This window comes from Coturnix japonica, unplaced genomic scaffold (genome assembly GCF_054131305.1).
Source record: "Coturnix japonica strain WE unplaced genomic scaffold, WE-NBRP24 Scf125, whole genome shotgun sequence".
Taxonomy (NCBI): Eukaryota; Metazoa; Chordata; class Aves; order Galliformes; family Phasianidae; genus Coturnix; species Coturnix japonica.
The window spans coordinates 38,720-51,184 of NW_028189028.1; the positions used below are offsets into that span (position 1 = coordinate 38,720).

Sequence of the window (12,465 nt, forward strand, 5' to 3'; positions counted from 1 at the left end):
ATGGGTTCCTATGGGTCCCTATGGGTCTCTATGGGTCGCTATGGGTCGCTATGGGTCGCTATGGGTCGCTATGGGTCCCGTACCCACGACGTGCACGAAGCCGTTGGCCATGACCCGGCCGTGCCTATGGGGGTTCTATGGGTCCCTATGGGTCCCTATGGGTCCCTATGGGTCGCTATGGGTTCCTATGGGTCCCTATGGGGTGTCTATGGGGTTCTATGGGGTTTCTATGGGGTGTCTATGGGTCGCTATGGGTCCCGTACCCACGACGTGCACGAAGCCGTTGGCCATGACCCGGCCGTGCCTATGGGGGTTCTATGGGTCCCTATGGGTCCCTATGGGGTTTCTATGGGTCGCTATGGGTCGCTATGGGTCCCTATGGGGTTTCTATGGGTCCCTATGGGTCTCTATGGGTCCCTAGGGGGTGTCTATGGGGTGTCTATGGGGTTCTATGGGTCCCTATGGGTCCCTATGGGGTGTCTATGGGGTCCTATAGGGGTTCTATGGGTCGCTATGGGTCGCTATGGGTCGCTATGGGTCGCTATGGGTCGCTATGGGTCCCGTACCCACGACGTGCACGAAGCCGTTGGCCATGACCCGGCCGTGCCTATGGGGGTTCTATGGGTCCCTATGGGTCCCTATGGGTCCCTATGGGGTTTCTATGGGTCTCTATGGGTTCCTATGGGTCCCTATAGGGTTCTATGGGGTTTCTATGGGTCCCTATAGGGTTCTATGGGGTTCCTATGGGTCCCTATAGGGTTCTATGGGGTTTCTATGGGTCCCTATAGGGTTCTATGGGGTCGCTATGGGTCCCTATGGGTCTCTATGGGTCCCTATAGGTTTCTATGGGGTCTCTATGGGTCCCGTACCCACGACGTGCACGAAGCCGTTGGCCATGACCCGGCCGTGCCTATGGGGGTTCTATGGGTCCCTATGGGTCCCTATGGGTTCTATGGGTCTCTATGGGTCTCTATGGGTCCCTATGGGTCCCTATGGGTCTCTATGGGTCCCTATAGGGTTCTATGGGGTTCTATGGGTCCCTATAGGGTTCTATGGGGTTCTATGGGGTCTCTATGGGTCGCTATGGGTCTCTATGGGTCCCTATGGGTCCCTATGGGTTCCTATGGGTCGCTATGGGTCGCTATGGGTCGCTATGGGTCCCTATAGGGTTCTATGGGTCTCTATGGGTCCCTATGGGGTTTCTATGGGTCCCTATAGGGTTCTATGGGGTGTCTATGGGTCCCTATGGGTCTCTATGGGGTTTCTATGGGTCTCTATGGGTCGCTATGGGTCCCTATGGGTCTCTATGGGTCCCTATGGGTCCCTATGGGTTTCTATGGGGTTCTATGGGTCCCTATAGGGTTCTATGGGGTCTCTATGGGTCCCTATAGGGTTCTATGGGGTCGCTATGGGTTTCTATGGGTCCCTATGGGTCCCTATAGGGTTCTATGGGTCCCTATGGGTCCCTATAGGGTTCTATGGGTTCCTATGGGTCCCTATAGGGTTCTATGGGTCGCTATGGGTCCCTATAGGGTTCTATGGGTCTCTATGGGTCCCTATGGGTCCCTATGGGTCTCTATGGGTCTCTATGGGTCCCTATGGGTCTCTATGGGTCCCTATGGGTCCCTATGGGTCTCTATGGGTCCCTATAGGGTTCTATGGGGTTCTATGGGGTTCCTATGGGTCCCTATGGGTCCCTATGGGTCCCTATGGGTTTCTATGGGTCGCTATGGGTCCCTATGGGTCTCTATGGGTCCCTATGGGTCGCTATGGGTCCCTATGGGTCCCTATGGGTCGCTATGGGTCTCTATGGGTCCCTATAGGGTTCTATGTGTCTCTATGGGTCCCTATGGGTCGCTATGGGTCCCTATGGGTCCCTATGGGTCGCTATGGGTCTCTATGGGTCCCTATAGGGTTCTATGTGTCTCTATGGGTCCCTATGGGTCGCTATGGGTCCCTATGGGTCCCTATAGGGTTCTATAGGGTTCTATGGGTCTCTATGGGTCCCGTACCCACGACGTGCACGAAGCCGTTGGCCATGACCCGGCCGTGCCGGTTCGTCGCCCCGCATTGAAGCACCGCGGTGTCGTTGGGCCGAAGATCCGGCAGCACCAAAGAACCGGCCCGGATCAGGAAGCGGGACGGATCCGGAGCCGCTAATGGGGGACAAAGGGGGGAAATGGGGGGGTTAAAATGGGGGGAAACGGGGGGAAATGGGGGGGGAGACGGGACCCATAGGGACACCCCCCCCCCAGAGACCCCAATCCCCCCCCCCTATATCCCCACCTGGACCCCAAATACCCCATAGGGACCCCCAACCCCAACCCCCCCCCCAAGACCCCAATTTCCCCCCCTATATCCCCACAGGGACCCCAATAGGGGACCCCATAGGGACCCCCAACCCTCCCCCCCAAGACCCCAATTTGCCCCTCCATATACCCCATAGGGACCCCAAAATGCCCCCATATACCCCATAAGGACCCCCCATAGGGACCCCCCATAGGGAGCCCCCCCAAAGACCCCAATCTCCCCCCTCCATATCCCCATAGGGACCCCCATATACCCCACAGGTACCCCCTAACCCCCCCATATCCCCATAGGGACCCCATAACCCCCCCATATCCCCATAGGGACCCCCATATCCCCATAGGGACCCCATAACCCCCCCATATCCCCATAGGGACCCCCATATACCCCATAGGGATCCCCATAACCCCCACATATCCCCATAGGGACCCCATAACCCCCCATAGACCCCCATAGGGACCCCATAATCTCCCCATATCCCCATAGGGACCCCATAACCCCCCCATATCCCCATAGGGATCCCCATAAAGCCCCATATTCCCATAGGTACCCCATAACCCCACCATAACCCCATAGGGACCCCATAACCCCCCCATATACCCCATAGGGATCCCCATATACCCCATAGGTACCCCATAACCCCCCCATATCCCCATAGGGACCCCATAACCCCCCCATATCCCCATAGGGACTCCATAACCCCCCCATAACCCCATAGGGACCCCCATATACCCCATAGGTACCCCCTAACCGCCCCATAACCCCATAGGGACCCCATAACCCCCCCATATCCCCATAGGGACCCCATAACCCCCCCATATCCCCCCAGGGACCCCATAACCCCCCCATAACCCCATAGGGACCCCCATATACCCCATAGGTACCCCATAACCCCCCCATATCCCCATAGGGACCCCATAACCCCCCCATATCCCCATAGGGACCCCCATATACCCCATAGGGACCCCATAACCCCCCCATATACCCCATAGGGACCCCATAACCTCCCCATATCCCCATAGGGACCCCCATATACCCCATAGGGACCCCATAACCCCCCCATATCCCCCCAGGGACCCCATAACCCCCCCATAACCCCATAGGGACCCCCATATACCCCATAGGTACCCCATAACCCCCCCATATCCCCATAGGGACCCCATAACCCCCCCATATCCCCATAGGGACCCCCATATACCCCATAGAGACCCCATAACCCCCCATATCCCCATAGGTACCCCCTAACCCCCCCATAACCCCATAGGGACCCCATAACCCCCCCATATCCCCACAGGTACCCCATAACCCCCCCATATCCCCATAGGGACCCCATACCCCCCCATAACCCCATAACCCCCCCATAACCCCATAGGGACCCCATAACCCCCCCATATCCCCATAGGGACCCCCATATAGCCCCATATCCCCATAGGGACCCCATAACCCCCCATAGACCCCCCAAACCCCCCCCCCCCAACTCACCTTCTATGGGGACCCCATTGATGCTCCATTGGATTTGGGGTCGTGGTTTCCCCCCCACCTCACAGTCCAGCTTCGCCGTCTCCCCCGGCCCATAAACCCCACTCTGCGGCTTCCGAACCCAATATGGGGCAGCTATGGGGCAGGGGGGGTCAGGGACCCACATGGACCCCATAGGGACCCCCATATCCCCATAGGGACCCCATAACCATCCCATAACCCCATAGGGACCCCATAACCCCCCATATCCCCATAGGGACCCCATAACCCCCCATATCCCCATAGGGACCCCATAACCCCCCCATAACCCCATAGGGACCCCATATACCCCATAGGTACCCCATAACCCCCCCATATCCCCATAGGGACCCCATAACCCCCCCATATCCCCATAGGGACCCCCATAAAGCCCCATATCCCCATAGGGACCCCCATATACCCCATAGGTACCCCATAACCCCCCCATATCCCCATAGGGACCCCATAACCCCCCATATCCCCATAGGGACCCCATAACCCCCCATAACCCCATAGGGACCCCCATATACCCCATAGGTATCCCACCCCACTGACCCCATTGATCCCCATCCCACCCCATAGACCCCATTGACCCCCATCCCACCCCACTGACCCCCATCCCACCCCATAGACCCCATATCCCCCCATATCCCCCCACTGACCCCAATCCCACCCCATTGACCCCATAGCCCCCCATAGCCCCCCATAGACCCCATAGCCCCCCCCATAGACCCCAACCCCACCCCATAGACCCCATAGACCCCATACCCCCCCATAGACCCCCCATAGACCCCATAGACCCCCCATAGACCCCATAGACCCCCCATAGCCCCCAATCCCACCCCATTGACCCCATAACCCCCATAGCCCCCCATAGCCCCCCATACCCCCCCATACCCCCCCATAGCCCCCCATAGCCCCCCATAGACCCCATAGACCCCCATAGACCCCCCATATTCCCCCATAGCCCCCCATAGCCCCCCATAGCCCCCCATACCCCCCCATATCCCCCCATGGTCCCCCATACCCCCCATATCCCCCCATATCCCCCCATAGACCCCATAGACCCCCCATTGACCCCATAGACCCCATATCCCCCATACCCCCCCATACTCACCCTCCACGCTGACGCTGTGCGTGGCCCTGGCCGCCCCATAGACCCCATAGACCCCATATCCCCCCATATCCCCCCATATCCCCCCATATCCCCCCATATCCACCCCATATCCCCCCATAGACCCCATAGACCCCCCATAGACCCCATTGACCCCCATAGCCCCCCATATCCCCCCATTGACCCCCACTGACCCCAACCCCACCCCATAGACCCCATATCCCCCCATAGCCCCCCATTGACCCCCATAGACCCCATATCCCCCCATATCCCCCCATATCCCCCCATATCCCCCCCATATCCCCCCATATCCCCCCTATATCCCCCTATATCCCCCCATTGACCCCCATATCCCCCCATATCCCCCCATATCCCCCCATACCCCCCCATACCCCCCCATTGCCCCCATATCCCCCCATATCCCCCCATATCCCCCCATATCCCCCCATATCCCCCCATAGCCCCCCATAGCCCCCAACCTCACCCCATAGACCCCATAGACCCCATAGACCCCATAGACCCCATATCCCCCCATATCCCCCCATAGACCCCCATATCCCCCCATATCCCCTCATATCCCCCCATAGACCCCCCCATAGACCCCCCATACCCTCCCCACTGACCCCACTGACCCCATAGACCCCATAGACCCCCCTCCCACCCCATTGCCCCCATATCCCCCATACCCCCCCATCTCCCCCCATACCCCCCCATATCCCCCCATATCCCCCCATAGACCCCATAGACCCCATAGTCCCCATTGCCCCACGTACCCTCCACGCTGACGCTGTGTGTGCCCCTGGCCGCCCCATAGACCCCATATCCCCCCATAGACCCCCATATCCCCCCATATCCCCCCATATCCCCCCATATCCCCCCGTTGCCCCCATAGCCCCCACATACCCTCCACAGTGACGCTGTGTGTCCCCCTGGCCGCCCCATTGACCCCATAGACCCCATAGACCCCATAGACCCCATAGACCCCAATCCCACCCCATTGACCCCATACCCCCCCCATATCCCCCCATAGACCCCATAGCCCCCAACCTCACCCCATTGCCCCCATACTCACCCTCCACGCTGACGCTGTGCGTGGCGCTGGCCGCCCCCCTCCCGTTCTCAGCCACACACTCATATTCTCCATCATCTCCCTCCGTGACCCCCTGGAGCCGCAGCGTCTTATTGAAGTTCTCCAGCGCCGCCCGGGGGGGGAGGGGCCCGTTCAACCGCCGCCATCGGACCCACGGCGTGGGGCTGGGGGGGCACCGGGACATATAGAGCCTATAGAGCCTATAGAGCCCTATGGAGCCCTATGGAGCCCTATGGAGCCCTATAGAGCCCTATGGAGCCCTATATGGACCCTATGGAGCCCTATACGGACCCAATGGAGCCCTATATGGAGCCTATAGAGCCCTATACAAACCCTATGGAGCCCTATACGGACCCTATGGAGCCCTATACAGACCCTATGGAGCCCTATGGAGCCCTATATGGACCCTATGGAGCCCTATAGAGCCCTATGGAGCCCTATATGGAGCCTATAGAGCCCTATAGAGCCCTATGGAGCCCTATATGGAGCCTATAGAGCCCTATAGAGCCCTATGGAGCCCTATGCAGCCCTATATGGAGCCTATAGAGCCCTATAGAGCCCTATGGAGCCCTATGGAGCCCTATGGAGCCCTATAGAGCCCTATGGAGCCCTATATGGACCCTATACGGAGCCTATAGAGCCCTATGCAGCCCTATATGGACCCTATAGAGCCCTATAGAGCCCTATGGAGCCCTATGGAGCCCTATGGAGCCCTATAGAGCCCTATGGAGCCCTATACAGACCCTGTAGAGCCCTATGGAGCCCTATACAGACCCTATAGAGCCCTATAGAGCCCTATACAGACCCTATGAAGCCCTATACAGACCCTATAGAGCCCTTCGCAGCCCTATAGAGCCCCATAGAGCCCCTATGGACCCCTATAGTGCCCATATAGAGTCCCTCCCCAATCCCTTACTTGGACCCCCCCACGACGCCCCCCCAAGACCCCTTCCCCCCAATAAAAACCCACTCAAGGCCCCCCCGACCCCCCCCCACCCTCCTGGGACCCCCCCCCAAACCAAGACCCCCCCCCAACCAGGACCCCCCCTCATCCAAGACCCCCCCCCTACCAAGACCCCCCCCAACCAGGCCCCCCCCAACCCGGACCCCCCCCACCCTCCTGGGACCCCCCCCCAACCGGGCCCCCCCCCAACCAGGACCCCCCCCATCCAAGACCCCCCCCCAAACCAAGACCCCCCCCCAACCAGGACCCCCCCTCATCCAAGACCCCCCCCATCCAAGACCCCCCCCCAACCAGGCCCCCCCCCAACCCGAACCCCCCCTACCAAAACCCCCCCTCATCCAAGACCCCCGCCCCCCCCCCACCCTCCTGGGACCCCCCCCCAAACCAAGACCCCCCCCCAACCAGGACCCCCCCCCTCCTGGGACCCCCCCCCATCCAAGACCCCCGCCCCCCCCCCACCCTCCTGGGACCCCCCCCCATCGAAGCCCCCCCCCCACTCACAGCCCCTCAGCGATGCACTCCAACACGACGCTGCCCCCCCTCAGGGCGATAGTGGAGCTCAATGGGTCGCGGGGCAGCAGCAGCCGGGGGCGGCGGGACTGCACCGAGTTACCTGGGGGGGGGGCGTCTATTATGGGGGGGGTCGTCTATTATGGGGGGGGTCGTCTATTATGGGGGGGGGTCGTCTATTATGGGGGGGGGCTATTTATGGGGGGGGTCGTCTATTATGGGGGGGGGGGTTATTTATGGGGGGGGGTCGTCTATGATGGGGGGGTCGTCTATTATGGGGTGGGGGTTATTTATGGGGGGGGGTCGTCTATGATGGGGGGGGTCGTCTATTATGGGGTGGGGGCTATTTATGGGGGGGGTCGTCTATTATGGGGGGGGGTCGTCTATTATGGGGTGGGGGCTATTTATGGGGGGGGTCGTCTATTATGGGGGGGGTCTATTAATGGGGGGGGTCTATTAATGGGGGGGGTCGTCTATTATGGGGGGGGTCGTCTATTATGGGGGGGGTCTATTAATGGGGGGGGTCTATTAATGGGGGGGGTCTATTAATGGGGGGGGGTCTATTAATGGGGGGGGTCGCCTATAATGGGGGGGGGGTCTATTATGGGGGGGGTCGTCTATAATGGGGGGGGGGTCGCCTATAATGGGGGGGGTCTATTAATGGGGGGGGGTCTATTAATGGGGGGGGTCTATTAATGGGGGGGGGTCTATTAATGGGGGGGGTCTATTAATGGGGGGGGGGTCGCCTATAATGGGGGGGTCTATTAATGGGGGGGGTCGCCTATAATGGGGGGGGTCTATTAATGGGGGGGGGTCGCCTATAATGGGGGGGGGGGGTCGTCTATAATGGGGGGGGTCTATAATGGGGGGGGTCTATTAATGGGGGGGGGTCTATTATGGGGGGGGGTCGTCTATTATGGGGGGGGGTCGTCTATTATGGGGGGGGGGTCGTCTATTATGGGGGGGGGCTATTTATGGGGGGGGTCGTCTATTATGGGGGGGGTCGTCTATTATGGGGGGGGTCTATTAATGGGGGGGGTCTATAATGGGGGGGGTCTATTAATGGGGGGGGTCTATTAATGGGGGGGGGTCTATTAATGGGGGGGGTCTATTAATGGGGGGGGGTCTATTAATGGGGGGGGTCTATTAATGGGGGGGTCTATTATGGGGGGGTCTATTAATGGGGGGGGGTCTATAATGGGGGGGGTCTATTAATGGGGGGGGTCTATAATGGGGGGGGGTCTATTATGGGGGGGGGTCTATAATGGGGGGGGTCTATTAATGGGGGAGGGGTCTATTAATGGGGGGGGTCTATTAATGGGGGGGGGTCTATAATGGGGGGGGGTCTATTAATGGGGGGGGGGTCTATAATGGGGGGGGGGTCTATAATGGGGGGGGGTCTATAATGGGTGGGGGCTATTAATGGGGGGGGTCTATAATGGGGGGGGTCTATAATGGGGGGGGGTCTATAATGGGGGGGGGTCTATTAATGGGGGGGGTCGCCTATAATGGGGGGGGGTCTATAATGGGGGGGGTCTATTATGGGGGGGTCTATTATGGGGGGGGGTCTATTATGGGGGGGGTCTATAATGGGGGGGGTCTATAATGGGGGGGGGTCTATTAATGGGTGGGGGTCTATAATGGGGGGGTCTATTTATGGGGGGGGTCGTCTATTATGGGGGGGTCGCCTATAATGGGGGGTCGCCTATAATGGGGGGGGGTCGTCTATTATGGGGTGGGGGTTATTTATGGGGGGGGGTCATCTATTATGGGGGGGTTGTCTATTATGGGGTGGGGTCTATTAATGGGGGGGGTCTATTATTGGGGGGGGGTCTATTTATGTGGGGGGTCGCCTATAATGGGGGGGGGGTCTATTAATGGGGGGGGGTCGCCTATAATGGGGGGGGGGTCTATTATGGGGGGGGGGCCTATAATGGGGGGGGGGTCGCCTATAATGGGGGGGGTCGTCTATTATGGGGGGGGTCGTCTATTATGGGGGGGGTCTATTAATGGGGGGGGTCGTCTATTATGGGGGGGGTCGTCTATTATGGGGGGGGGGTTATTTATGGGGGGGGTCGTCTATTATGGGGGGGTCGTCTATTATGGGGGGGGTCGTCTATTAATGGGGGGGGGTCTATTAATGGGGGGGGTCTATTAATGGGGGGGGTCTATAATGGGGGGTTCTATTAATGGGGGGGGTCTATAATGGGGGGGGTCTATAATGGGGGGGGTCTATTAATGGGGGGGGTCTATTAATGGGGGGGGTCTATAATGGGGGGGGGTCTATTAATGGGGGGGGTCTATAATGGGGGGGGTCTATTAATGGGGGGGGGTCTATAATGGGGGGGGTCTATAATGGGGGGGGGTCGTCTATTATGGGGGGGGGTCGCCTATAATGGGGGGTCGCCTATAATGGGGGGGGGTCGTCTATTATGGGGGGGGGTCGTTTATTATGGGGGGGGTCTATTATGGGGGGGGTCTATAATGGGGGGGGTCTATAATGGGGGGGGGTCTATAATGGGGGGGGGTCTATAATGGGGGGGGGGGGTCTATAATGGGTGGGGTCTATAATGGGGGGGGTCTATAATGGGGGGGGTCTATAATGGGGGGGGGGGTCTATAATGGGGGGGGTCTATAATGGGGGGGGGTCTATAATGGGGGGGGGGGTCTATAATGGGGGGGGTCTATAATGGGGGGGGTCTATAATGGGGGGGGGTCTCACTCACTGGGGGTCACCCGAAGGTCGAGCGGCTCCTTCTGGATGATGGTCCTTGGCCCCAGGAAATGGGCGTGACAAATGTAGTCGGGGCGGGTGTCGGTCACCAGCGCGTGGGAGAAGTACAAGGAGCCGTCCTGCCCCATAGAAACGCGCCGGTCCTGAGCGATGTGAACGATGTCTGTGGGGAGATGGGGGGCGCTATGGGGCGCTATGGGGCGCTATGGGGCGCTATGGGGCGATATGGGGCGCTATGGGGCGCTATGGGGTTCAATGGGGTTCAGTGGGGTTAGGGGGCGCTATGGGGCGCTATGGGGCGCTATGGGGCGCTATGGGGCGCTATGGGGTGCAGGGGGTTGGGGGATGCCATGGGGCTCAATGGGGTTCAGTGGGGTTAGGGGGCGCTATGGGGCGCTATGGGGTGCAGTGGGGTTGGGGGATGCCATGTCTGTGGGGAGATGTGGGGCAGGGGGGTGGGATTGGGGTTAGGGGGCGCTATGGGGCGCTATGGGGTGCTATGGGGCGCTATGGGGCGCTATGGGGCGCTATGGGGCGCTATGGGGCGCTATGGGGCGCTATGGGGTTCAGTGGGGTTAGGGGGCGCTATGGGGCGCTATGGGGCGCTATGGGGCGATATGGGGCGCTATGGGGTGCAGGGGGGTTAGGGGGCGCTATGGGGCGCTATGGGGTGCAGGGGGGTTAGGGGGCGCTATGGGGCGCTATGGGGCGCTATGGGGCGCAGGGGGTTCAATGGGGTTCAGTGGGGTTAGGGGGCGCTATGGGGCGCTATGGGGCGCTATGGGGTGCAGGGGGGTTAGGGGGCGCTATGGGGCGATATGGGGCGCTATGGGGCGCTATGGGGCGATATGGGGCGCTATGGGGCGCTATGGGGTGCAGGGGGGTTAGGGGGCGCTATGGGGCGCTATGGGGCGCTATGGGGCGCTATGGGGCGCTATGGGGTGCAGGGGCGCTATGGGGCGCTATGGGGCGCTATGGGGCGCTATGAGGCGCTATGGGGTGCTATGGGGCGCTATGGGGCGCTATGGGGCGCTATGGGGCGCTATGGGGTGCTATGGGGCGCTATGGGGCGCTATGAGGCGCTATGGGGCGCTATGGGGCGCTATGGGGCGCTATGGGGCGCTATGGGGTGCAGGGGGGTTAGGGGGCGCTATGGGGCGCTATGGGGCGCTATGGGGTGCAGGGGGTTCAATGGGGTTAGGGGGCGCTATGGGGCGCTATGGGGCGCTATGGGGCGCTATGGGGCGCTATGGGGTGCAGGGGGTTCAATGGGGTTAGGGGGCGCTATGGGGCGCTATGGGGCGCTATGGGGCGCTATGGGGCGCTATGGGGTGCAGGGGGTCGGGGGCGATGTGAACGATGTCTGTGGGGAGATGTGGGGCGCTATGGGGCAGCTATGGGGCGATATGGGGCGCTATGGGGCGCTATGGGGTGCTATGGGGCGCTATGGGGTGCAGGGGGGTTAGGGACCGTCCTGCCCCATAGAAACGCGCCGGTCCTGAGCGATGTGAACGATGTCTGTGGGGAGATGGGGCGCTATGGGGCGCTATGGGGCGCTATGGGGTGCAGGGGGGTTGGGGGGATGCCATGGCTGTGGGGAGATGTGGGGCAGGGGGTGGGATTGGGGTTAGGGGGCGCTATGGGGCGCTATGGGGCGCTATGGGGTGCAGGGGGTTCAATGGGGTTCAGTGGGGTTAGGGGGCGCTATGGGGCGCTATGGGGCGCTATGGGGCGCTATGGGGTGCTATGGGGCGCTATGGGGCGCTATGGGGCGCTATGGGGCGCTATGGGGCGCTATGGGGTGCTGGGGGGTTAGGGGGCGCTATGGGGCGCTATGGGGCGCTATGGGGCGCTATGGGGCGCTATGGGGCGCTATGGGGTTCAGTGGGGTTATGGGGCGCTATGGGGCGCTATGGGGCGCTATGGGGCGCTATGGGGTGCAGGGGGGTTATGGGGCGCTATGGGGCGCTATGGGGTGCAGGGGGTTCAATGGGGCTCAGTGGGGTTAGGGACCGTCGTGCCCCATAGAAACGCGCCGGTCCTGAGCGATGTGAACGATGTCTGTGGGGAGATGGGTTAGGGGGCGCTATGGGGCGCTATGGGGCGCTATGGGGCGCTATGGGGCGCTATGGGGTGCAGGGGGTTCAGGGGGATGCCATGGGGCTCAATGGGGTTCAGTGGGGTTAGGGGGCGCTATGGGGCGCTATGGGGTGCAGTGGGGTTGGGGGATGCCATGTCTGTGGGGAGAT

At 60.8% G+C, this 12,465-nt stretch overlaps 1 protein-coding gene across 1 annotated transcript in view; it reads right to left on the bottom strand.

Moving 5' to 3' along the window:
• LOC146751146 (neuronal-glial cell adhesion molecule-like) overlaps positions 1 to 12,465 on the bottom strand; it is a gene marked incomplete at its 3' end in the record, with an annotated part of 93,114 nt that overhangs the window by 38,712 nt on the left and 41,937 nt on the right. The window contains 5 exon segments of the mRNA XM_085535482.1: positions 2,013 to 2,156; positions 3,790 to 3,921; positions 5,991 to 6,172; positions 7,474 to 7,585; positions 10,209 to 10,379. Coding sequence (XP_085391608.1) covers positions 2,013 to 2,156; positions 3,790 to 3,921; positions 5,991 to 6,172; positions 7,474 to 7,585; positions 10,209 to 10,379 — 741 coding nt within the window.